The sequence below is a fragment of the Dioscorea cayenensis genome, chromosome 5 (genome assembly GCF_009730915.1).
Source record: "Dioscorea cayenensis subsp. rotundata cultivar TDr96_F1 chromosome 5, TDr96_F1_v2_PseudoChromosome.rev07_lg8_w22 25.fasta, whole genome shotgun sequence".
Lineage (NCBI taxonomy): Eukaryota > Viridiplantae > Streptophyta > Magnoliopsida > Dioscoreales > Dioscoreaceae > Dioscorea > Dioscorea cayenensis.
The window spans coordinates 8,898,792-8,925,949 of record NC_052475.1 but is presented as its reverse complement, the minus strand read 5'-3'; the positions used below and the strand labels follow the sequence as shown (position 1 = coordinate 8,925,949).

The 27,158-nt window shown below is 33.6% G+C and overlaps 1 protein-coding gene across 1 annotated transcript; it reads left to right on the top strand.

Moving 5' to 3' along the window:
* The first annotated feature begins 4,886 nt into the window (after nt 1-4,886).
* On the top strand, nt 4,887-7,240 carry LOC120262297 (flavonoid 3',5'-hydroxylase 1-like). Its single transcript, XM_039270391.1, has 2 exons — nt 4,887-5,824; nt 6,477-7,240. The coding sequence occupies exons 1-2, from the start codon at nt 4,928-4,930 to the stop codon at nt 7,104-7,106; spliced, it is 1,527 nt and encodes a 508-aa protein (XP_039126325.1). The 5' UTR covers nt 4,887-4,927; the 3' UTR covers nt 7,107-7,240.
* Nucleotides 7,241-27,158: the final 19,918 nt, after the last annotated feature.

Genomic DNA, 27,158 nt, shown 5'->3' with positions numbered 1-27,158 from the left:
GGACACAACTGAGTTTTGTCTGTTTATATATACACATATATAAATATATGTTAGGACAAGAGAAGACTGATGCTAGTATATATTGGTGGCAGGTTTTGTCCCCCCACCTCCTCCACCTTCCTCTCTCTCGATCCGTGATCAGCTTCGCAGAGACGAAAATCTGAACGCTCTTCCATCGCCATTCATCCCAGTGAGCTTCTTCTAATAAAATTTATTATTATGTTAAGAAATATAAATTGCATGTATCATACAAGTTTTTTCTTATTATTTCTACTAACTAATTTTTATAAACATGGTTGTGTGCCCGCAAGTGTACGGGGTCGCCAAGTAATAGCCTGTGAATGACACATGGGTCGTATTCCACTGGGCTAAAGAGCTCCTATTACTCCTCCATCAGTTACTTTCTAACCTTACAACTTAAACATGGTATTTCACTCTAATACATGCAATAATGCTAATAAATTACAAGTATAACAATTCCAAGGCAAGCAAGAAATCACAAGAACAATGATGATGATAAATAGGCCTAGGGATGAGGATCCCCATGAGGGGTCATCATGATATATGGATGCATAAGAACAACATGGCAAGGGTGATTTAGACCGATGGATCTCAAAAATTAATTCAACCCTAATCTCTCGGCGGTTAAACCCTAATCTCATACGAATAATGACAAGAATATCTCCCTAATCACATTCCTATGATTGCATTAAGCGAAGGAAGATCATGCAATAAGGATACACTTAACCTAAGTCCATTCTTATAATTCGGAGGGGCTACCAACATCCAATTTCTCGGCATGTCGATACAAGAATACCCCTTCTAGCTCATTAATGATTTAGGTCATGCGAGTAGGTCACATCTACACGTATAACTCAATAAAGAACTAAGGATATCTCCATTTTATAGTTCTAGACATGAAAAATAATAAGCCAAACCATAAATCACACCAATGCATTCCAAAATAAAAATATAGCATCCACAATACATGATGAACCCCCCAAGGTTCACCTACATCCGGTGGCCTTGGGGGTCTAGTGTGCCATCATACAAACAAAAATCACAAACTCAAGAAACATAAGAAATAAAATCATAAATGGCACTCCCTAGTCCGAATGATGGTGAAGAAGAATAATGCCGGCCGAATGATACTTTCTCTACCCCAAGGAATGCCGAATGTTCCTCCTCCCTTGATGATGAAGCTCTCCCCTTGAAGTTCAAGCCCTTGATCACCTCCAAGCCTCAAGCTAAACTCTCCCCAAGATGATATCTTCGTTTCTCCTCTCCTCCCCAAAGTGTTAGCTGCCCAAGACGTCAAAAGTCCCCCAAGAATGGCCTCCAAATGCCCTCATATGCCCCCGGTATACTCTTTCTCAAAACCAACCCGTATGCCCTCAAAATAGACTCAAAACACCCTCAAAATGGCCTCCATACTGGCGGTATACTGGCTCAATGAGCTCCTTATTAAGGCCGTTTGGGGTAGGCAAAAGTACACTCCAGCTCACGTAATAGTATCCATACTGGCTCAATGAGCACCTCACTGAGCCAATATGCCTTCAAACACATTATCCTCTTCTTTGGCTACAGTAATTATCCCGGGTTCAATCTAGGGCAGCAATGAGGCTGTATGCCATGGTTCAATTTCTGACTTGAAAACTCTCCAGGTGCTATAGTGATTTGCTACAGTACCTATGCTACAGTATCACACTACAGTATTCCTGCTACAGTAAATATGCTATAGTACCGCAACCTGGTTTTCTTCTCTTTTTCGCTCAAATTGTATCTTCGTGTCCTCCATGACGTTTCTATGCCCTGCAAAGCAAATAACACACGATTAAGCACAAAACGGGCATCAATCATTATAGAAATACATGCTAAATACATCAAATATATACACTGAAATACGTACATTTAGACACTTATCAAAATACATAGACAATGATGTTATACTTTCAGTTGGTTTCATCTCAAGACATTGAAGATGACTTGTTTTTTATTAACTTAAAAATTGTTTTGTATTGAATAGTTTTCTCTTTGAATTCTTATATTATTGAATATTTTGTCAATTTTAATGTGATGTTGTTGGCTCTTAGTGTTATTACATTTTAGGATGATGTTTTATAATATTATGATTTTGGTGAATTAAATTATTAAAATTATTATTTGTAAAATGCTACATGATTATAAAACTATAACAATAGATTTTATTAACTGTTGCAGTAAATATTTTAAACCGCTGCAATAGATTCGATAAAACCATTGCAATAGTTTTTACATAACTGTTGCTATAGCTATTCCCAAAACGCTGCAACATATAGTGTCAAACTGCTGTAAAATGTATTACTAAACTACAATAGATATTACAAAACTGTTGCAATAGATATTACAAAACCAATACAATAGGTATTAACAAATCGTTGCACTAGGTATTATGCAACCGTTGCATTATATAAAATAACCATTACAAAATAAACCGATACAGTATATGAAGCAACCGCTGTATAATTAAAAAGCGATACAAAAGCCAATGCCAATTTGGATTGTTTAGGCAACGACGTGAAACCGCTGCAATAAGATGTATAGAACCGCTGCAATAACCTATTGTAACAAGAGCAGATGCAGCAGTTTTCAAACTACTACAATAAATCTTATGCAATGGTTTTAAGGCCTTTTGCAGTGGTCATAGACCGCTGCAAATAGGCAGTTATGTAGTGGTAAATTTATTGTTTAATTTTTTTTATTATATTATTGTTATTTGAATATACATCTCTTAAAATTTTAATCAGACAACTAAATTAATAGATTGGATACTCCCACCTTGTAATATAACTGAAAGGGAATATGATAATTGCATTACTTTCTAATTCATTCAATAACCATTTCTAAATAATTAAAATAACAAAGAAATAGGTACCGTAAGTGTTGTTCTCAAACAGCTTCACATCCTACCCTATAAAGAAAACAAAATAATATTATGAAACAATAAAAGAGAACAATTATTGTGGACATGGTTCCAAAAACGACAACAGCCATAATGGCAAATTAAAGTTGTGGGTGGGAGCACAACGTGAGCAAAGGAATCATAATACTAATTCATTAATGTACGTACGTTGTGTACTTATAATAAATGTGATTATCATGGATTTGGCCAAAGAGTTTATACCCTATAGGCAATGACTCCAAACAATATATATATATATATATTGGTGTGAGATTTTCAAACATTTTAAATTAATTCCCATTAAGCATAATAGTTATAATAAGTCCTCAGGTGTATATTTTATTTTTACAACGCAAAGCTCATATTATTAGATAAAAATATATGAATTAGACGATTAATTCTTAGTTCATATATACATTCATAATTAATTATGCTTATCACATTTATTAAAAAATAAAAAAAAAATCATGCATTTACTTAACAACTCTTATAAATTTTTTCATTCCAAATATGATTAGCGCTATTATAGAACAATAGCAATACTCATGTTCCTGTGTTAATTATATTTACTCATTATCTGCATGATTATTAATCAAAAAATTTAAAATAAATTTTTTTTGTTTATCATGTCAAAATTATGAAAAAAAATAGTAACTGAAGGTTTATAATTGCTCTTTTATGATAATTCATATTTTAAAAGCATTATAAAATTATTTTATCATTAAATATAATAAAAAGAGTTTATAATTGCTCTTGATATGAATTTGAAGAAGGGATAGAGGTTAAATAATAATAATAATAATAATAATAATAATAATATGAATGAGACCAACATAAATGTTGAAATAGATTACATATATTTTTTTATTATTATTTAAAAATAGATAAATTACTTCAATTAAAATAAAAAGGAGCACAACAAAAACAATCCACTAGATATTCAACAATAATCAAAGATCACAAAATCAAGAAAAAAAAAATACAAAGTAAAAAATTATATCACCCAGTCCCAAACACTAATCGGACTAATAAGATCTAGTCTGTGATATGGTCCCATGCCTCCTCGCCCGCTATATCCCCACTTGTCTCCTCTATTAAATTTCAATTTTAATGGTGGTTCATATATGACCACAAATAGGTAAAGTTTAATTTGTACAAAAATTTTTAATCATAACTTCATTATTTTTATAAATTATATATATACATTATTATAATTTAGAGACAAAAATAAAAAATAATTTAAAATTTATAGTGTACAAGTAATTTTTTTAAAATTTAGTGTTCTCTTCTGCCCCGGGTCTGGGCCGCCCTTGATTTTTGAGATGCAGGGAGAGAGAGAGAGATATTTTGTTTTAATGTTTTTAATATAAAATGATGCCTTTTTTTATATTTTGAAATTACCTTTTTTATAATTTTAAAAAGTGGAGCAAACCACTAGTGCGAAACACGAACATGTTACACAGATAATGTAATGCAATAAATTAAAAGCATTGGCTGAAATTAACTAAGTGGGGGTAGAAATAATGAGGCACATGAAACAAGCACGTAAAACAAAGTACATCCTATTTTAAAAAAATTACAAAAAGATATATAGATAATAATACTGATTTATTGATTTTATGTGAAAAATCTCTCTGTCTTACAATTTTGGAGAGGTAAAAACTACTATTTTTTCTCATGAGACTCGTATCCAAACATTAAATAATATTAATAATAGTACTAGACACAAATATATAGTACATAAACAGTACAAAAATAATAATGTCAGGGAAAAATTTCGAACTATTGTTTTTTTTTATACTTTTGTGTCGTATGATTGGCCATAATATATAATGGTAAACATGGTAAAATATTTCACAAGATTATTGAATTGGGAAAATAATTGTAAAAATAAAATAAATAAATAAAGGACAGAAAAACTCAATAAAACCCCAACCTTAAAAACAACACTACTACTCACCAAAAAAGCCAAAACACAAAACAACAATGGTGTCACCAGATTCAGCTCTCATCCTCACCACCCTCTTCATCTTCCTCGCATTCCTCCACCTCCTCCACCGCTCTTTCCGGCGCACCACCCTCCCACTCCCTCCAGGCCCAAAAGGCTACCCAATCCTCGGCGCTCTCCCACTCATCGGCCACACACCACACGTCTCTCTCGCAAACCTCGCCAAGCTTTACGGCCCTCTGATGCACCTCAAGCTCGGCAACAGCCACATCATCGTCATCTCCTCATCCTCCACTGCCCACTCCTTCTTCACAACCCTTGATCTCCAATTCGCCAACCGCCCTGGCAAAGTCATCAGCGCCAAGCACATCAGCTACAACGGCAATGACATGACCTTCTCCAACTACACTCCAAAGTGGAAGCTTTTCCGCCGGCTCACCACCCTCCACATGCTCGGCTCCAAAGCCATGTCCACCTGGTCTGACATCCGCCATGATGAGATCCACCGCATGCTTCAGTCCATGCATGAGTCTAGCCAACGTGGACAACTCATTGTTGTGCCTGAAACCCTGATTTGTGCCACCACCAACATCATTGGCCGGGTCATGTTGAGCCAGAGAGTGTTCGATGCTTCAGACCCGAAGTTGGGCTCGTACAAAGAGTTGTTGAAGAAGTTGATGACTGGTGGAGGGATGTTTAATGTTGGGGATTTTGTGCCGGCGGTTGCGTGGATGGATTTGCAAGGGATTCAGGCTAAGTTGAAGAAGGGGAAGGAGATGATGGACCAGATGATTAAGGCCATGTTGGCACAGCATGCGGCTTCGGCTGAGGAGAGAAAAGGGACACCGGATTTTGCGGATCTCGTCATGGCCAGTGATCTCCGGGATGACAACGGTGACAAGTTGTCCGATGTTAACATCAGAGGTCTACTTGCGGTGAGTTTTTCAGTTTAATATTTATTATCATGTTTTGTGGAGAGGTTTAATTTTATCCTCGATTTTTTCATGTTTTGGACTTGCATTAACATATTTTATTTATTTGTTTTTATTTATATAAAATTCGGCTAAAATATTTAAATATTTTTGTATTTTTCAATAACAATATCTAATGATTTTTTTTCAATCTAATTGTATATTATTTTATTTTTAATTAAAAAACTATGATTTCTTCATTAAAATCAATTATACATTTAACAGTTAATAATGTGAACAAAAAAAAAATTCTATATGAACATATGGCTAAAAAAACAATCACCATCTAGTATATTGTGAATTGTTACTCGAATGATAAATAAGTAAATTTATGGTTGAATTCTTGAATCGACAGTATTGTTGCAATATTGTGTAAAAACTATATAAATACTAATCTAATAAATCTCTAAAAAATAGTTAACTCACCATAACGAATGTATCATTATAGTTGCCTGTCTCTTGACACCCTTTATAGAGTAGGGTTTGTTGCCTTTGTAAAAAATTCATTTTAATTATGTTAAAATATCATTGGTAAGTAGGCATTTGTTTTATGAGTTTAGCACATAATTAATTATAAAGTCTGTCTAATAATTGGTGGTTTTTTTATATGTCAAAGAATATATTTAAGGCAGGGACCGACACATCGACAATAATAGTTGAATGGGCACTTGCTGAAATACTAAAGAACAGGGACATACTTGAGAGCATGCAATCAGAGATGGATGTTATTATTGGTCGAGAGCGTGCATTGCAAGAGTCAGACATACCTAATCTCCCCTATCTACAAGCTGTTGTTAAGGAAACACTCAGACTGCACCCTTCCACACCATTAAGTCTTCCACATTTTTCTTTTGAATCTTGTGAGGTTAATGGATACTACATCCCTGCTAACACACGCCTTATCACCAATATTTGGGCTATTGGGCGTGATCCAGATGTTTGGGAGCGCCCATTGGAATTTGATCCAATGAGGTTTCTTCCTGGTGGTAAGGCTGCCAAGATTGAGCCTTATGGTACAGATTTTGAATTGATACCTTTTGGAGCTGGACGAAGAATATGCATTGGAAAACAAGTTGGTATGGTGTTTGTACAATATCTCTTAGGTGCTCTTGTGCATGGCTTTGATTGGAGATTGCCGGATGGAGTGGTGATTGATATGGAGGAGACTCCCGGTTTGGTGATACCTAAAGCAGTGCCCATTAAGGCATTTGTTACTCCTCGTCTTTTGCCCACAGCTTATGTGTAGCAGTGTATGGTTATTCATCAATTTGTTTGGGTTATTTCTTTACTTAGATTTTGTATTACTTTAGATTTGAGGTTGTGGTATGTATTATTCATGATGATTATGAGAAATAAAGTATTGATCTACGTACTCTTCTACTTGAACAATTAAATTATCTGGGTGGTTTGAAGTTTCAGTTTTAAAACTATACAATTTTTTGTTTTCATATGTATGTAATTTCTCAAAATTCTAATAATCTTTCATCTTGTGAGCCACATCAATCAATCAGTCAATAACCTATTTATTTATTTATTGAGCTAGTGTTTAAAGTTAATTTCAAATAAAACTAGTTTATCTCAGTTTACAAGTTTCCTCTAACCATTTTTTTTTTAATTACTTAATTTGATGGAGTTATTCATGGTTGAAATAAGTTAAATTTGTTTTCAAAGGAAAACTTTTATTTGACCCAATTTTAAAATTTTTTATTTTGTATCTGAAAATATGTGTAGTAAGGCAATCCAAATGAAAGTAAATTAAAATACAACCTGCAAATTAATCATTTCAGCTAAAATAAAGAACAAAATGAATAATTTCTAACTCCAAAACTATGTGAGATTAGAGACAGGAATTTTGATGGGTTTGATATGTATTAATGTATGTCTTTATTCATACAAGTATGTATAGATAATTGTAATTAATTAAATATTAATTAATTACTATTATTTGAAAGCTTTATCTACGTTATCTTAATTTAAACACTTGCATGTTTCTTATTTTTATACTATTATTTTAAACATTCAAATCTTGTACAAATTTTTTATATTCAACTCAAAGTTTAAAAAAAATTAGTTATTTTTTAATTATATTCTTTCAAGGATGATGGTTTGAAGTTGTTGATTTTTGTGCTAATCTGAAATCTGATGAAGCTGATCATAGAAACAGCAAAGAAATTTTATGAGAGAAAGCTGCAAAATGTTCATTTGATTCAATACACATTTTTACAATAAGTTTGTACAATTATATATCTCTCATTGTACAAGCCGTAAAGGAGTCTTTATAGTCAGTAAAAGAAACTTTTTGAATAAGCATGCTTGATCGCTTGATCGTTTTCGAGACAAAGTCCTCTGCTTTTCATAAAACTTAGCACCTATAACATAAAAACTTTTGCACCTATAACACCCCCTCTCAAGTTGGAAGGTGTGAAGATGGATTGGACACCCCCAACTTGGAAATCTGCAGCTGGTGTTGAGGTCCCGATAAGCTTTTTCGTGAACACATCAGCTAGTTGCCTTTGAGTAGGAACATAATGAACACTTATTACCCCTGCTTGTAATTGTTCCCTCACATAATGACAATCAAGCTCAATATGTTTGGTTCTCTCATGAAAAAGCGGATTCTTGGCTATATGTATTGCGACTTGATTATCACATTTCAACGCAATCGGGATGACATTGATCACGCTAATTCATTAAGTAACCTTGTCAACCATGCTATTTCTGCACATATTCTTCTCAAGGAGCGATATTCAGCCTCTATTGAAGAAAGTGCCACTGTATGCTATTTTTTAGACTTCCAAGATAAAGGACTGTTCCCCAAGTGAGATGTAGAAACCACTCATCGAGTGTCTAGTGTTGGGGCATGAAGCCCAATCAGAGTCACAATATGCGATCGATTGAAATCGGTTCGGAAATTCATCAAGAGTCCCTGAGTTGGGTTATGATTGATGTACCTTAGTGTATGCAAAAGTCTGCTCCATATGGGGTTGCCTTGGAGATGACATAAATTGGCTTAAATATTGCACTGCATATGCTATATCAAGTCTAGTGTGAGACAAATAGTTTAGTTTTCCAACCAAACGTCTCAGATACACTTGGATCATCAATGAGTTTTTCCTTCATTTTGCACTCAATTTTACTCCTCGCTGGTAAAGGGCTAAGAAAAAGTAGTTTGTAACTCACATTTGAACTCCTTGATAAGATCCAAAGCATACTTTTCTTTTGAGTCAAGATCATTCCACCGAGGCTTCTTGATTGCTTCTATTCCCGGAAAAATAATGAAGCTCACCTAGATCTTTAATCTTAAATTGAGCATTTAAAAAATTCTTCAGCAAATCTATTTCACTTGTGTCTGTTCCCGTTACAAGGACATCATCAACATAAACTGCTAGAAATACTACCGAGTTCTCTGTCCTTTTATAGAATAAAGAGTAGTCATTCTTGGAATTTTCATATCCCCTTGATCTTAAGGCATTTGAAAGTTTAGAGTACCATTGCCTTGAAGCTTGTTTCAGACCATATAAGGATTTGTTCAGCTTGCAAACAACTTGTGAATCTGTAACATGTAGTCCCTATGGTATCTTCATATAAATTTCTTCATTTAAATCTCCATGTAAAAAAGCATTATTCACATCTAGTTGAGAAAGTGGCCAGCCTCTTTTGATTACTACTGCAATCAGACATCTCACTGTTGTAATCTTTACAACTGGTGAAAAAGTTTCAGTGAAATCAATGCCTTGTTTTTGTGTAAACCCCTTTACCACTAACCTGGCTTTAAACCTTTCTATTGTGCCATCAGCTTTATGTTTGATTTTGTACACCCATTTGCAGCTTATTGGCTTCTTTCCTGGAGGTAATTTCACTATCTCCCAAGTTTTATTTGCTTCTAAAGCACTGAATTCCTTTTGCATTGCTTCTTTCCATGCAGGAATAATTACTGCTTCTTTGTATGATGTTGGCTCATATGCCTCAGTAATAGTTGTGAGCAACCTTTGGCTTTTGGTGGACAGGATATTAAAACAAAGATGGTTTTGAGTAGGACAAGCATTTGTTAAGGTGTGAGGACAATGTGGGAAAAATGAATTTGCAGAAATGTTATCTTTGCATCCTGTCACATTTGAACAAATGTAATCCTGCAAGTAAGAAGGTTGAGAATGTGGCCTTGAACTCCTCCTAATCATAGGAACTAACTCAGGAATAGGGACAGCTGATGAGTTTTGTGGAATTTCATTTTGAGAATGAGTAATGGAATCTGTGGGAATGAAGGTTTCTGAAGAGGAAACTGGAAGGACAATGTCATCTGAATAAGTAGACTTATCAAAAGGAAATATATCTTCATGGAATACAACATTCCTAGAAACATGTATTTCATGACTTTTGAGATCAAGAAGCAAGTACCCTTTCTTACCAAAAGGGTAGCCTACAAACACATGAGGGGACGACTCTAGGTTGCAATTTATCTAAATTCTTACCTCACGGTGACATATAAGCGAGGCAACCAAACACCTTTAGATGTGAGTAATTAGGTTTAGCACCAAATAGAATTTCATAAGGAGTTTTATTACCTATGATTTTTGAAGGAAATCTGTTTATGAGGTAAGTTGCTGTTAGAACACATTCACCCCAATATCTCATAGGTAATTTTGATTGAAACAAGAGTGCTCGAGAGGTCTCTAATAAATGCTTGTGCTTTCTCTCTACAACTCCATTACATTTGTGGGGTGTAAACACAAGTTGTTTGGTGTAAAAATTCCTTTGTCTGCAAAAGTAAGTTTTTAGCTTCTAGGCTAGAACCCTAATTCTAATGCATTGTCCGATCTTATTGTTTTAACCTTCAAACCAAATTGTGTCTCAGTCATTTGTATGAAGGCTTTTCAAAAATTGTTAAGGCATTACTCTTTGAGCTCAAAAGATGTGTCCATGTTGCCCTGCTATAGTCATCTACTATAGTTAAGAAATATTTGTACCCTTGATATGTAGAAGTATGGTAAGGTCCCCATGTGTCTATGTGAATTAGTTCAAATATTGAACTTGTGTGTATATGACTTTGAGGAAAAAGGCCTTTTATGTTGTCTAGCTTGAGGGCAAATAGTACACAATGAAGAGAAAGAAGTTTCATCATTGCAATTAACAAGAGACAATTGTTGCAATTTATACAAAGGCAAATGACCAAGTCTATTATGCCATGTCATTCACGAGACTAAATTACAACTCCTATGACCTGGACCAGAATTGAGAGACAAGGAGAACAAAGTTCCATTTGAACCAGGAAGAGGACAAAACACATTCTCTTGCGAGAGATAGAGTCCTTTGTGAAGTCTACCAATTGCACGTAGCATCTTCACGGGAAGGGCCCTCGAGAAACAATAATCATGTGTGAAGTATACTTTGCAATTCATTTGTTTGGTAAGTTTTCCAATGGAAACAAGGTTGTAATGAAAACTAGGTACAAAAGCGAACATCTTTCAACAATAGATTGGCTCCAATTTTTCACAGTCCCCAATTTGATTGACTTCTCTCAGTATTTCCATTGGGTAAGGTTATATGGAAAGGTTTTTTTGTAAAGAATTGTGATCGAGGAAGAATTTAATGTCGTGACAAATGTGGTCGATTGCTCCTGTGTCTAATATCCAAGTTGTGTGTATAGGAAGAGGTTGCAAACAAGTATTACTGAGAGAGCATGAATTAGAAGAGATTTCAGTAATCATACCCGCAAAATTGATGGAGGCTCCAGTAGAAGTTTCAGCAGAAATATTTGAGACTCCAGTAGATGGTCCTATCTCCATTTTCTGATTTAGCAAATGCAGCAATGTGGTATACTGCGCCTTGGTTAGCTCAGGAATGTGTGTGACTTCAGAGATTTGGCTTGATGGATTAGGACTTGAAACCTCTGTTTGTACTTGAGCTACAATTTTCTTCTCCCTTACATTCTTGTAATTAGTAGGATATCCATGCAGTTTGAAACACTTATCTCTCACATGGGTTTCTTGCAGTAGTCACAAAACATATTAGTCCTTCTTGCATCTTGTTTTCCTTTTTGAAAGATAATTCCCCGTTGCGCATTATAAGAATTCCCAACTGCCATAGAGGCTGATTAGATCTCTCTTTGTTTCTCTTCTTGAATTAGGAGTGAGTAAACTTGGGTCACTGAAGGCAATGGCTTCATCATCAGAAAATTCCCACGAACAGAACTATATTGTTCATTCAACCCCATTAAGAACTGTATTAGCCTCTGTTCTTCCTCAAACTTCTGCCAATCCTGAGATTTTCCACAAGAACAAGATGGTAAGGATCTCAAAGACTGAATCCTATCCCATAGTTTCTTGATCTTAGTATAGTAAGTAGCTATACTATTCGCTCCTTGAGAAACTTGAGATAATTCCTTCTCAATTTCATACAACTGAGCACCATTTGATTGTCCATACCTCTCCTCCAGTTCTTTCCATATTTCTGAGGCAGTATTCGAATAAAGCACACTTTCGGATATCTCTTTTGCCAAGGAATTTAGCAGCCAGGATATGACCATATTATTGCATCGAATCCAATGCTGGAGCTCGCCTGAGTCTGAATTAGGTTTTGCACATGATCCATCTACAAAACCTAATTTATTCTTTGCCGATAAGGCAATCACCATGGCACGCCTCCATGGTCCAAATCCAGTTCCATCAAAGCACTTAGAAACAAGAACAGTGCCCGGATTATCAGAAGGATTCAAGTAAAGAGGGCTAGAGGGATCCATGATCGATCCACTAGACCTTGCAGTCATTTCTTGGCTTGTTCCAGCCATTAGAACTCAAGAAAACTGCAAGGAGAACAAAGAAAAGAAAACCAGGAATTGATGGGAATAAGAATGAAACCTGAAAATCAACAAACACGCTCTGATACCATGTTGATTTTTGTGCTAATCTGAAATCTGATGAAGCTGATCATAGAAACAGCAAAGAAATTTTATGAGAGAAAGCTGCAAAATGTTCATTTGATTCAATACACATTTTTACAATAAGTTTGTACAATTATATATCTCTGTTGTACAACTGTAAAGGAGTCTTTATAGCTGTAAAGAAACTTTTGAATAAGTATGCTGACTGCTTGACTGTTTCAGGACAAAGTCCTCTGTTTTCATAAAACTTAGCACCTATAACATAAAACTTTGCACCTATAACAGTCAGCAGAACTTTTGAGAATATCAAGAATATTTAAAATTGAACACAATTTATAGGAAACAAAGGCACAAGCCTATAACCTAAGACTTGAAAAAGAAGAAAAAAAACCAAAATCAGTGTAACTTTCATAACCTAAAAGCTATGCAAGTGAGTTATCAGCTCCACACATACATAAAATTCACATTTGTCATTCTTACTACGAAAAGACTTGAGTAGCACACTAAATTTAACCTCTCTATTGCAATTACTTATAACTCTTTGCAGGTTACATATACATTATCCTGTACAATTTGAAACCAGAAAACACATTTTGGGTTGCAATGGATCAATATCTCACCCAGGGCTCTTAAGAACATAAAAGTTGCTGCAAAATTAAAAGGCTGCCACAGTTGTCCAATCTTCACAAGACCAAACTAATCTCAAACGTAAACTCACACTAACACTTAACAGGCATCCTAAACACAAATAGAAGTACAATATTGAACAGTTTTAAAATTGAGAGAAAGCCTATCAACAAAAATCAGCAACAAAGACTTGAGAACATTAAAAAAAAAAAGCAGCAATATTTCAAGGCTACGACAGTTTTCCAAATTTCAGTAGACCAAGCTAATCTCAAATTTAACATTGACTGGAACTAAAATCCCACAAAACCATTCACAAAATTTAAACCTAAATTTAAACAACATTCATATCACTGGCCAATCTCCAATTGAAGACCCAAACTGATGCGTGCTCTCGCTTGTCCTTGGAGCTGCTGGACGTTGTGATACTGGAGATCTGAATTCAGAGAGTGGGATAGAGGGAGAGAGAGAGTAGAGAGAATTGAAGAGAAGGGTTGCTTCATCATGCCCCAGCTCCCATGCAATTCATTGGCATATAATAAGATGGTTATAACATTCATGCCATACATAGCCCGCCACCTGGCATTCCACTACCATTTGTCTCTTAGATAGAACATTATAATATGTAAATTATGAACTGATTGATCAGTCCATTATAAAGTCATGGAACTTGTGTGGTCTCTGCCTCGAACATTGATCACGCTCCCACTAGCGCTACTGTGCCACGTGAGTTTGCAGTCACGAGGCTTGATGTTGGCGCACTTTTGTCGGGTGTTTCTGCATCATTCGCCTGCCCTACAAGAACCACCTTGTCCTCAAGGTGTAGATGAGGAAATTCCTGTCGTAAGGAGCGCAAATCTTCCCATGTTGCATTAGACGTCAGTTGGTTCTCCCACTGAACTAAGGCCTGTGGTGTGGACTACCCTTGTTGAAGGATATGACAGGTGTTAAGAATACGAACGGGTTGTAAAAGTGATCGCTGACCCACGAAGACATCTGGTAATGGAGCTTGTTGAAGCAAAGGGTCACCTCTACATTTCTTTAGGTTGGAGACGTGAAAAACATTGTGGAAGGGGAAGGAGGCGGAGGAAGAGAGGAAGGGGAGTACAGTTCGGATGTAGATGCTGCGACGTTCGACGCCGAAAAGAAAGAGGTCGCGTTGGGGGATCTAGGAGGAGATGCGGCAGACGATAGAAGGATAGAGTAGGGTGGAGTTGAGGAAGAGAAGCCCGAGGTGCGGGAAGGAGATATTAGGGTTTTGAAAAAAATAAAAATATTTGAAAAATTGATTATAAAAATATTAAATATTTGTGTTTTAATATGGTATTAATATATTATTATATTTATATTTTTAGCACCCTTTTTTATACAGTGTTAATATATTTTTATATTTATATTTTTGACACAGTGTTAATATATTTTTATATTTGCACTTTTAGCATGGTATTTAACAACATATTAATATATTATTATATTTATATTTTTGGTATGATATTTAGCATCGTCTTAATATATTATTATATTTATGTTTTTGGCATCGCATTTGACACGGTGTTAATATATTATTATATTTGTATTTTTGGCACTGTATTTGACACAACATTAATATATTATTATATTTGTGTTTTTGGCATGGTATTTTTCAGTTTATTAATAAATTATTTTTTAAAAAAAAATATTTGTCACTGCATTTGACATTGTTTTATAAAATTATTAAATTTGTACTTTTGGCATGGCATAGTGATGATATTAATAAATTATTTTAAAAAAATACATTTGGTACTACATTTGGTACTACATTTGTACTGTTTTGTAAAATTATTAAATTTATATATTTGACATGGTATTTGACAAGAAATAAAAAAAAATATTTTAAAAAATTATATATTTTAACACAATTTGTTAGTTCTATGTCAAATGTTGTGCCAAATTAATTTATCACGTTTTTTTCCTGTGCCAATTATTTCGTGTCAATTTAGCTTCTTTTTTCTTTTTTTTTTGTAGTGAGTTGAGCTTCCATTGAGAAATGTCTCTTTATAAAAAAAATATTCCTTCAAACATTTCCTTGGCATCGCTCTAGTCCTCATCCAATCATCCAGCCACTCACAACATCCATCAAGACTCAAAGGGAAATAACAACCCCAAAGATTATAACGACTTCATGAATGCTTCCTAATAGAGCTGTAGCATGGCGTGAATTTGAAAAACAAATCCTTGTTGTAACCCATTGGCGTTATTTTTTACTGCGCTCTGCAGTGAGGTTGCCATTTAGGAGGATCACCTCATTGCTTCTCCACTACTCCATGCATCATCCTATTCACCCATTGACCCCGGGTTATTAGAGTTCAACAATGGGATTCAAAAGGCCTTCCATGAATCACTATTGGAAGTATTCACAAGCTTGCAATGATGAAGAGAAGCTAACTCCATACTTCTGTCTGCAGCATGGGATTTACAAGTTTTTTTGTACCATTTAAGTTACATAACACGTGACATTATTACGTAACTGCATTTACGCAGAGTTATCCTACAATGATTATAAAATTAAAATTACTATAATAGGCTATATATTATAACAGTTTTGTAGCGATTTTATATCGTTGCAGGTAGGAATGGCAATGGGGCAAGGCGCCCCCGCCCCGCTCACCCATACCTTGCCCTGCTCCCCGCCCACTATTTTTTAAAATTTTCAATACCATAACCAACTCACGGATTTTTACACTCGTCCGCACGCCCCGCCTTTACAAGAATGTAATTTTATTCATGTTATTTTTCAAGTAATGTATTTTTTGTAATTAAAACATTAATAGATAAATTTAATCAAAATACATAACTAGTAAATATAATTTTATTTATTTTGATTTATAAAATGAGCAATTTTAACATTATATGTATATATTAATATATAGGGGGTATATATACAATTTTTTAGAGGGGGCGTGGCAAGGTAATACTAAACCTGCCCCGCCTCCTAATTTTCATTAAAAAAAATAGCTCCGTTTGGGGTGGATCGGGTCAGAAACCACGTGTCAATTCAGGTTTTGTCATCTCTAGTTGCAAGCAATTTTTCAAGTAAGTATTACAATTGACTCAATTCGTTACAAAACTGCTACATATTAAGATATATATGCAACAGTTTATACAATTGCTGAAAATGTTAAAAAAAAAAACAACAGTACGTAACTGTTGCATATGCATCATAATGCAGTGATTCTTAATAACCACTATATATGGGTTATGTAGTGATTTTTGACAATAGCTACTTATATGTTATGATCAAGGTTATCAAATCCGGACCGGCCTAGCTAGTTCAACAGAAAAAACCGGGAACCGGCCATGAGGCCGGTCCGTCATCCTCTTCAACTCGGACATTTTAAAACCCGGATAAGAACCTGGAAACCGGGCGAATCTATAGGTGATAGAGAGGTGACATTAACAATAGTGAATCTAACGGCGGGCCGTAGAGAAGTGAAACAACGGGTGAAAAGAGAGGCTTTTGTGAGGGTGAAACAAGGGGGGAAAGACACTTTTGAGATTCACGATTCATGAGAAATTATTTTATTTTTATTTAAAATTTTTTTTTTGTCAATCCTGAGAGTAGATAATGATGTTTTTATTTTTTTTTATTTTCATTTAAAAAAAATATTTTATAGTTTTAGATAATTAATGATTATATAAAATTAAAATTTTAAATATCAAATTAAGTAATTATGCTTTTTATTTATTAAAAATAGAGTTTATATTTTTATTTTTTTAAATATTATAATATATTTTTAAATAATTTATTATTGATCCCGGTTTGAGCCCGGTCGAGCCCATTGGCCCTTGACCCTTGCCTTTGTCCGGATCAATGCCGGGCCGGGCCTGACAACCTTGGTTATGTAGGCAACAAATTTTTTAAAACTGTTGCATATGTGTTATGAATGCAACAATTGTTTTAAAATTGATGCATATGTGAAAATAATGCATAAGTCTCATAAAATTTATATTTATAGTTGACAATATCATTAAATCTAATAAATAAGACAAAAAATCATTTATTTAAAATAAATTATATAAATAAATAAATTAGAAAGGGTATCTTTACTCGTGCAAGTATACTCTTGAAAGTAATTTGTTTTTGTGTTTTGTACATGTCGCCTTATCACCAATTTATTAGGTGAATATAAATTGGTTGATATTTTAGGTATAATAGGGATCTTAATCTATTGGATTATTTTTATAATTGCTTGATAGTTCCTAGTCTAGATAGCTTCTAATTTTGTTTATATTTATCGGATATGTGTCTATATATATTATGGATAAGGGAATTGAAATTTTAAAGTATAAATTATGAAAAAAAAACATATTGCTCTTTGGTGAAAAGAATAAGAAAAAAAAACAAATGTTTTCTATTTGCAATTGTCTCCATTTTTAAAAATCTCATAATCATTTTCTTTTATCTATACTAGGCATTCTCTTGGGCTTCACATCGGAGTTTTAAAAATTTTGTGAGGGGTTTTGAGGCAATATTATATATAAAAATAATAATATAATTAAACAACTCATACCATGGAACTATTGTATACTTTAAATTTCAAACTCTTGTGGAATATATTGCATAAGTAATTGAGTGTAATTAATAATTTTCAATTATTAATATTATAAGTAATATAAATAAAAACTTAAATATTATAATTAATTCTTAGTTAGTTCAGAAGCTCTTGTACTTTTTGTTTATATATATAAAAAGAATCTTGTTTCTTTCATTGCATTGGACAGAAGACGGTGGAGAGGATGGCTTTCTGATAACGGGGATGTACGTGGCATGTGCGTACATGGAGAAGTACGTATTTCGGTAATTTGGCGGGCGACGGGATTTTATGGTTGGACCAGGCCTATTTGATGGAAAACGGGTCAAGGAACAAAAGGCACAATTTGTGTCCCACAAACTCGTGAGTCATACCCAAATTTGGCCAAATTGCATCATTTAGGCCACGAAACCCTAATTTTGCCGGTTTTAGTAATAATCGATTTCGTTATATTTCAGGATAGAAATCTATGATTTGTGAGTCGTTTGTGTCAATAGTCTTTATTTTGTTAGATCTTTTATTTCTTGATGATATTTGAGAATTTACTATTTTTGGTAAATTTTCAAATTATCTCCTTTTTTTAATGCTATTTTCGCTATTTAGAGCTTCTCCAACCCAATTCTAAATGTAGAGTTTTGCAACAAAACTGGCGCAGGATTTGGTCCAATCCGGCGCCAAATCCTGCGCCAGATTTGTGCAATGCTACAGTGGTGCGCAACATGTAGCGCACCACTGTAGCAGCGCTATTTCTTTTTTTATTTTTATTTTTTTCAGTTTTCATTTTGATTTTTCTTTTCTTTTTTTTACAGTTTTATTTTTTGTTTTTTTTTATTTTTTCAGTTTAATTTTTTTTATTTTTTCAGTTTATTATTTATTATTTTTTTCGGGTTTTCGCTTTTAATTTTTTTCGTTAATTATTTTTTTATTTTTTTAGATTATTATTTATCTTTTTTTATCCTTTTTTTGATTTTTTTAGTTTTTAATTTTTCAGTTTATTTTTTTGTTATTTTTTTTCAGTTTATTATTTATCTTTTTTTGGTTTTTTTAGTTTTTAATTTTTCAGACTTATTTTTTTATCTTTTTTATTTATTTATTTTTTTCTTTCTTATAAAAATTTATATTTATAATTTATATTTTAATTAAATTAAATAATTTATAATTTAAGATTGTATTTTTCAATTAATAAAAAATAAAAAATTAACGAAAATAATACAGGAAATATAACTTCATTAAAATTAACGAAAATTACACGAACAATAAAATAAAAACATAGAAAATAGTCATAACATAGATTATCATCAATAGCAATAAGAAAAAAAATCACAACACACAAAATACAATTAATGAAAGCTAAAGTAGATGGGTCTAATAATCTGGTATGTTATCGCCACTTCCACCAATATTGACAAAGATATCACTAAACATGTTAGATCAAGAAGGGGGTGGTGGTTGAAAATATCATCTTTTCTGTAAAATTTCTTGTTGTTGTGCTTGTATACAAGCACGAATATTTGGATCAGCTATAGAATTCAAGTCTCGCATCAAAATGTGTTGTTTTCACTGATGGTGCTGGTTTGTATGTTATGTTTTTATTAAATAATTAATGTAATGTAATGTTTGTATTTATATTTGTAGTTTATCAATCAAATTTTATATTTAATAAATATTTATAAAAAATATAAAAATAAAATTTATATTTTAAAATAATATAATATTTAAATTCAATGGTTAAAAGTGAAAAAATTAAAGATGATTAAATTTATTACTAGTATGAATATAAAAGTGTGAAGTGAGAAGAATATTTTTAGAATATTCTATTTTAGAGTTAAAAATAGAGATGATGGTTGGAGAAATTTTTACTGTAGCAGCTGTATTTTTGTGTACTGAAGCGCCAAATATAGAGTTTTGGGTTGGAGATGGCCTTAATGTAAGTCTACGGGAAACAGAAAATCAGTTTGGTGATAATCATTTTCTTAAGTAATAAGATTTTACTCTTCCCAATTCTTGGCTATCTTTGATCAACAGAGTTTGAAAACTTGTTTCCGGGCATTCGAAGGTGAATCAATGGGTTCAAGCATTGGCGGATTTAAGGGGGGGGGCAAGGGGGTGCTTGAGCACCCCCTTGGCCCATCATATATATATATATATAATTAAAATATTAATCATTATAATTCATATGAAAATACTACTTTTATTTTTTTAAAATTATACCTTATATATTTAAAATAAATTAAATAAAAATAATAAAATTACTATATTAAATAAATTTGATGTTGAGTGATAATAAATAATATAGCTAGTCAAACATAAATCCTCAAATATCTTTGTTTTTAAACTTTATATATAGATTTTTTTTATTGAACTTATCAATACATAATTATCAATATTTAAGATATTAATATAAAAATAAAAATAAAATCCTAAATATCGCAAAATCTCTAAAATAAAAAAACATTACAGATCTCATGGATCTGTGAGTTTTTTCTCTTTAATCAATTATCTCCAAGTTTATGTATTATTTTCATTATAGGGAATTTTTCGTTTTTTTCTTGTTTTGTTTTATATTTAATTTAATTTTTTAAATTTTTGTGTGATTATTTGTTGGGTAAAAATATTTATATTTGTTGAATTATTGTTAGATATTTATTAGATATTTGTTTCATTATGAAAATTATTGTGAAAAAAATGTAATATAATTGTTGTGATTAATTATTATAAAAATTTTAATTATTCATTAGATTATTTGTTGAATAATTGTTGTATTTAATAATTGACTTATATATGTTTAAAGTTATTTTTTAATTGTTGTATTTGTTAATTTAGTGTATAACTAGAGTTAATCACTGATTATGTAGATATAATAGCGGTTTTATAGATAAACCAAATTTTTTAGATAGATATATATTTTATATTTTTAAAATATTAATTATTATAATCTCAAGTTTGAATTAATAGAATTATTTAATATTTAAAAAAATTTTAAAATTTAAATTCGGCACCCCCTTAATTTTAGTTCTGCTTCGCCCATTCAAGTATACCGCTGCATCACTTTCCCGACACAAAGGGTGTGACAGGTGTAGGATCGTATGGTTGGAGACTACTTAGGATGGATGCGGATTTTTGTTTTATTTTCTTATCATCATCTATTTAAGATTTTAGTGTTTTATATTTTACTTCTCAGTTTTATAATTTCTTAATATTAAAAAACTCTACGTCACGGAAACCAAATGGTGAACGTAACCGTGGTCGCCTTAATTAACATTGCGAAATTTAAACAAAGAAAGTTAATTAATGAACTAAAATTAAAATTGAGGACTAAAAAACTGATTCAAATTGTAGAGGGAATAGCTTGAGTGTTAAACTCATTAAATAATCCTAATAATTCTGGGACATCAAGCATGGTGAAAAAGGAAACAAAAAATTTGCAAATAAATCATTTATAACTCTTTCAATGTATTTTACATACAAATCTTTGAAGAAACCTGATTCAAAATATATAATCTCATGCACACAAAAAAAATTTATAATATCATATATCTATTAATATATCGTAAATAAAATTTTGAGGAGTCCTAACGTAATTTCCTTTTAAATTTTTTTTTTTTCTATTTGTTGTGAATCACGTGTGTACATAATGTTTTTTTTTATTTAATTAATGCACGGAATATTTTTGAGAAAGGCAACAAGTCCCGAAACCTGGGGACGAACACGCGGGGAGCAGCTCACCACCGAATCGCTGCCTCACCTCTGCGAGATGGGGATCAAACTCGGGTAGTCACGCTCGACACTCGAGAGAAACACCCCTACGTGAATGGGACCCTAACGCCAATGACTCAAAATGGTCGTTGCCGCACGGAACCATTCAGTTGCTACCTTTACAATAAGTTAATTGAAATTTGGTTTCTTGCTTTAAGTAAACACCAAATGTTGAGTGCTCCAATCCAATCCAGGTAGCCATAAATTTTAAATTCAATAATTTTGAATATTGAAAATCACTTGATGTAATGAGATATATTATTTAATAAATTATTTGAAATGAGTGATCGTTTAAATTATATATCAATGAAAAGTAATATAAATAGACATATAACATAACAATTGAAAAACTAATATAATGCATCACATAAATTTGTTAACAAATAAAATTTAAGTTGATATTGTGTAAAAACACAAGAAATAATAAAGTCCAACCAAAAGAAGCATATAAACATTGCAAGTTGCATAAATATGTATTATAATATTCTAAAATATACATACATATTAATTAAGCAAAGGGGTTCTCAAACTCCATTAGATCATTGGAGGGGGGATTGCTAGTGGTGGTAGCTGCAGTGGTGGTAGCTGCTGTGATGTTGTTTGTAGTTGTGGTAGTTGTAGATGATGGTTTTTGTTCTTGTGGCAGACTTCTTTGTTGTGATCTTCGCCTTTTCCTCTTACTAAGATAGGCGGAAATAGCAATAGTGGATGATCCAGCCATTATATCTGCTTGAAGTTAAACACAGAGTATCATGTCAATAATACCTCGGCACTACATATGTAATACTATTAATCAAATTTTAATGCAAATGAGAAAGTGGCACATGATGGCTCCGGTCAAAATTTTTTAATTCAATCAAATACCAACCTGTAGGTGTCCATGCTCGTCCCACATAGCATATATATATAAATAAACTTTAATTAATTAATTTATTTAATAATATATTTAAATACATGGAAAAAACAAGCACGCCAGCCCTTAGTACATTACTAGAGCAGGCATGGTGGACATGAACCACGGATGAGGACCGCGCAGTTGTCAAGCTCATGCACCTATAATATAATATAATATAATATAATATATATGCAACTGTGATTTCAGTCACCAGGATTCTAATTAGTGCTCTTCATCTAACTTATCATCGTATAGTCATATAATAATTAGTGAATTATATACAGTAATTAACAAAAACAAAAACGCTTACCTCTAGTGATAGTTGTTAGACCAAAGAACTATGGGAGTGAGGTCTTTATAAGTATAGGAAATTTGGATATATAATAGTATGTGTTTATGTAGGTTCTTTTTAATTTCAAGTTCAATTAAAACTAAAGTCTATAGTTCTATTTGAAGTGGGAGTAAAAAAAAAAAGATATGTTAGGGAAAAGAATCTAAAAATATCTATCATCCAACTCCAAATAGGAGCATGACAAAGGGAAGAGATAAGTAAGAAAAAAATAAAAAAAACCTATTATCCTATTTTAAATAGAAGTAAAAAAATAGATAAGTGAAGAAAAATAAAAAAATATTAAATATATATTAATAATTTTGAAATTAAAAAAATTGAAAAAAAATAATTAAAAAGAAAGATTATTCAAAAAAAAAAAGTTAAAAAGAGTATGAAATTTAAAAAATTAGAAATTTGAAAAAAAGAAATCTGGCAAAGGACTGCGAGCGAGCGGACAACAGGGGAAACCAATATGTTTGAAGTTCGGGGAAAAAAAAAGAAAAAGAAAATAAGGGGAGAGAAAACAAGGAGATCGGATGGACAGCGGAGAGGAAGAAGGTTACTAAATTGGTCAAAACAAGATATATAAAAAAAAAATCAGAAAATCATTCGTATATGTTATGGCTGTTGGAGATTGAAGGTGATCAGAGTATCTACATTGCAGGTAACTACGTGGATGCCAATGATAGTTGTGCATTGGAACCAAGACCTGCTAAATCGTCTTATATTTGTTTCTAGTTACTTGTTTAGATGCTTAAAGTTGCTGTTATTGTATTACAAGCTGTTTGTTTGTTTTGTGATTCCAGACAAGTATGTCTGTTATGTGTTTGTTTAAATGATTGAGTAATGAATGAATGAAGCAGAGTGTTCTTTTCAGTGTGAATTTTCATCTCTGTTCTCCTTCTTCAGTGTGTGATTACAATTCATTGCAGGTCTGGTGTGTGAGTGAGCTTCAGTGAGAATTCTTAGTGTGTGTCTCTCGATCTTGACAATGGCAGACCCCATGCTTTTATGTTCCTCTTAAGCGTGATCCAAGCCACTCCATGCATGCCTCCATAATAAAAAGGAGAAGGATTTTGAATTTTTTACTTATATTTCATTGATCATTTGCCATCAATATATATACAACAAATTTACATTGAAGGGCTAAAAGTTAGGAATAAAAGTTACAGGATGAAATCAAGGAAGATTGGTAACGTTGGCTAAAATAAAGGAAACAAAATAGGAAAAATAATTTATGTTACAAAATCCATATGAATCATTCAAATTTATGTTACAAAATCCATATGAATCATTCAACACCCCCCCTCAAGGTGGAGTGGGATCGGAAATGTCGATCACGCCCAACTTGGGAAGAAAACGACTGATGTTATCACCGCCGAGTGGTTTGGTGAAGATGTCCGCAAGTTGATCAAAGGAGCGTATGTAAGAGGGAGAGATGAGTCCGGAGAGTATTTTTTCACGAACGAAGTGGCAATCTATTTCAATATGTTTGGTACGTTCATGAAAAACCGGATTATGGGCAATGTGAAGAGCTGCCTGATTGTCACAATATACTGGTATTAACGTGCGGGGTGGAAGACCAAGATCAAGTAGGAGTGCATGGAGCCACTGGAGTTCAGATGTAAGAGCGGCAAGCGAACGATATTCAGCTTCTGTAGAGGATCGAGAGACGGTTGGTTGCTTTTTTGTTTTCCATGAGATGGGACAAGAGCCAAGCATAGTGAGGTAACCAGTGGTAGAACGTCGCGTAATGGGACATCCTGCCCAATCTGAGTCGGAGAAACCCACGAGTTGTAAGGAACTCGTGGCAGGGAGGAGAAGACCTTTACCAACTGAACCTTTGAGATAACGTAGGACTTTGTGAGCCGCGTCCAGATGTGATGAGTGAGGATTTTGCATGAATTGACTAAGTGTGTTCACTGCAAATTGGATATCTGGACGAGTGACCGTCAAATATAGGAGACGACCAATTAAGCGGCGATAAATGGCGGGATTCGGTAGGGGAGTACCACTATTATTATGGAGGTTTAGGTTTTGATCCATTGGGAAAGAGGAAGGATGACAACCTAACATGCCAGAGTCAGTAAGGATGTCGAGGATATATTTTCATTGACAGAGGAATATGCCAGTTTTGGAGCGAGAAACCTCAATACCGAGAAAATAATGAAGGCTACCAAGGTCTTTGATTGAGAAAGAACGAGCAAGAAAAAATTTAGTTTTGGTAATTAGAGAGTTGTTGTTTCCAGTAACGATGATATCGTCAACATAAACGAGGACGAAAACAGAGAAATGGCCAGAGGTATAGATGAAGAGACTATGGTCTAAGGCCGATTGACGGAAACCGTGAGAAATGAGAGTAGAGGATAGTTTATGGAACCATTGACGTGAGGCTTGTTTAAGACCATAAAGTGATTTTTGTAATTTACAAACCCGACTATCATGGGAATGAGAAAGACCAGGTGGTAATTGCATGTAAATTTCTTCGGTGAGATCACCTTGTAGAAAAGCATTATTGACGTCGAGTTGATGAATTGACCAATTTTGGACAGAAGCGATGGAAAGGAGAACACGAACGGTGGCAAGTTTTGCGACAGGGGCAAATGTTTCGTGATAATCAATACCATCCTGTTGCGTGTATCCTTTCGCACATAAGCGTGCTTTGTAACGCTCAATGGAGCCATATGGAAGAAATTTGATTTTATATACCCATTTACAACCAATAGCTGTTTTACCGGGCGGTAAAGGACACAATGTCCAAGTGTTATTGGAAGAAAGAGCATGTAGTTCAGCCGCCATGGCATCACGCCACTCAACAATTTTTGGTCGCTCGAGAATATGTCCGGGGCTCACTATGATCAAGAACTTTAGATAGGAAAAATACGATGATGAGGACCGAGGTGCGGAAGGATAAATAATCATGTAAGGGAAAGGATGAAGAAGAAGCAACACCACATACATAGTCGCTCGATGAGACGGTGGGCGACGATTACGCTAGGGGGCGTTCATGTGAAATTTGAGTGACTGAGTCGATGAGGGTGATGATCAAAGTGTCACCAAAAAGAGAGGCGTTACCCGATTGGGGAGCGGTGATGTCAGAAGAAACGATCATAGGTTCTTCATCAATTGGTATGATTGAGAGATCAACCGGACTAGTGGACTTGGGTTTGTCACGATATGGAAAAATATTTTCGTGAAATACAACATCACGCGAGACATGAGTTTGTTGAGTGGAAGGATCATAGATGAGATATCCTTTTTGACCATAAGGATATCCCACAAAAATGTGAGGTTTGGCGCGGGCGTCAAACTTATGGTGAGCGTGCATGTTTTTGGCAAAGCATAAACAACCAAAAAAACGCTGGAGGGAAGAATAAGATGGAATTTTTTTGAAAAGGATCTCATGAGGGGATTTGAAATTGAGAATCGGTGTTGGCATTTTGTTGATGAGGTAGGCGCGGTGAGAATGCACTCGCCCCAAAAATGAGCAGTGGAAGATTTGCTTGAAAGCGTAAGGGCTCGCGCAACGTCGAGTAAATGGCGATGTTTATGTTCCACGACTCCATTTTGTTGTGGTGTGAATATACAAGAGCGTTGGTGGATAATTCCACATTGCTGAAACCATTGTTTGAATTTATTTGAGAGAAATTTGGTTCCATTGTCGGAACGTACAAATTGTATTTGGGGAATGAAAATGTCACCATTACCGGTGTGAATATTTGATATTGGATATTTGAATTGACATTGGATTTGATTAACAAAGTGCATTGTCATATCAAAGGTTTGTGATTTATTATTCATTAAATAAACCCAAGTACATCTAGAGTAATCGTCGATAATGGTAAGGAAGAAACGTGATCCATTCATAGACGGGATTGAAAATGGTCCCCAAATATCGAGATGAATTAATTCAAAACATCTAGTAGAACAAGAATTACTTAAAGGAAATGAATTACGAGATTGTTTTGCTTGAGGACAAACATCACAGATGAAACTTTTATTTGCAACAATATCGGGAAATTTTGTAGCTAGAAAATTTAATCTAGCATTACAAGGATGCCCAAGGCGTGAATGCCATAGGTTAAAATTATTCACGGGTTGACAATAAAATGCTGAAATTGATGTGGGAGCAGCGTCCAAATAGAAAAGACCATGTAGCAGTTTACCCCGACCAATCTCCTTCTTCGTTAAACGGTCCTGAAACATACACCGTGTAGGAGAGAATATGATTTCACAAGTTAGTT

What these genes read in the sequence shown, in the direction of transcription:
- LOC120262297 (XM_039270391.1), top strand. Translation starts at nt 4,928, where the DNA reads ATGGTGTCACCAGATTCAGCTCTCATCCTCACCACCCTCTTCATCTTC. An exon ending in ACATCAGAGGTCTACTTGCG is followed by an intron (nt 5,825 to 6,476) that starts GTGAGTTTTTCA and finishes TATATGTCAAAG; the next exon opens with AATATATTTAAGGCAGGGAC.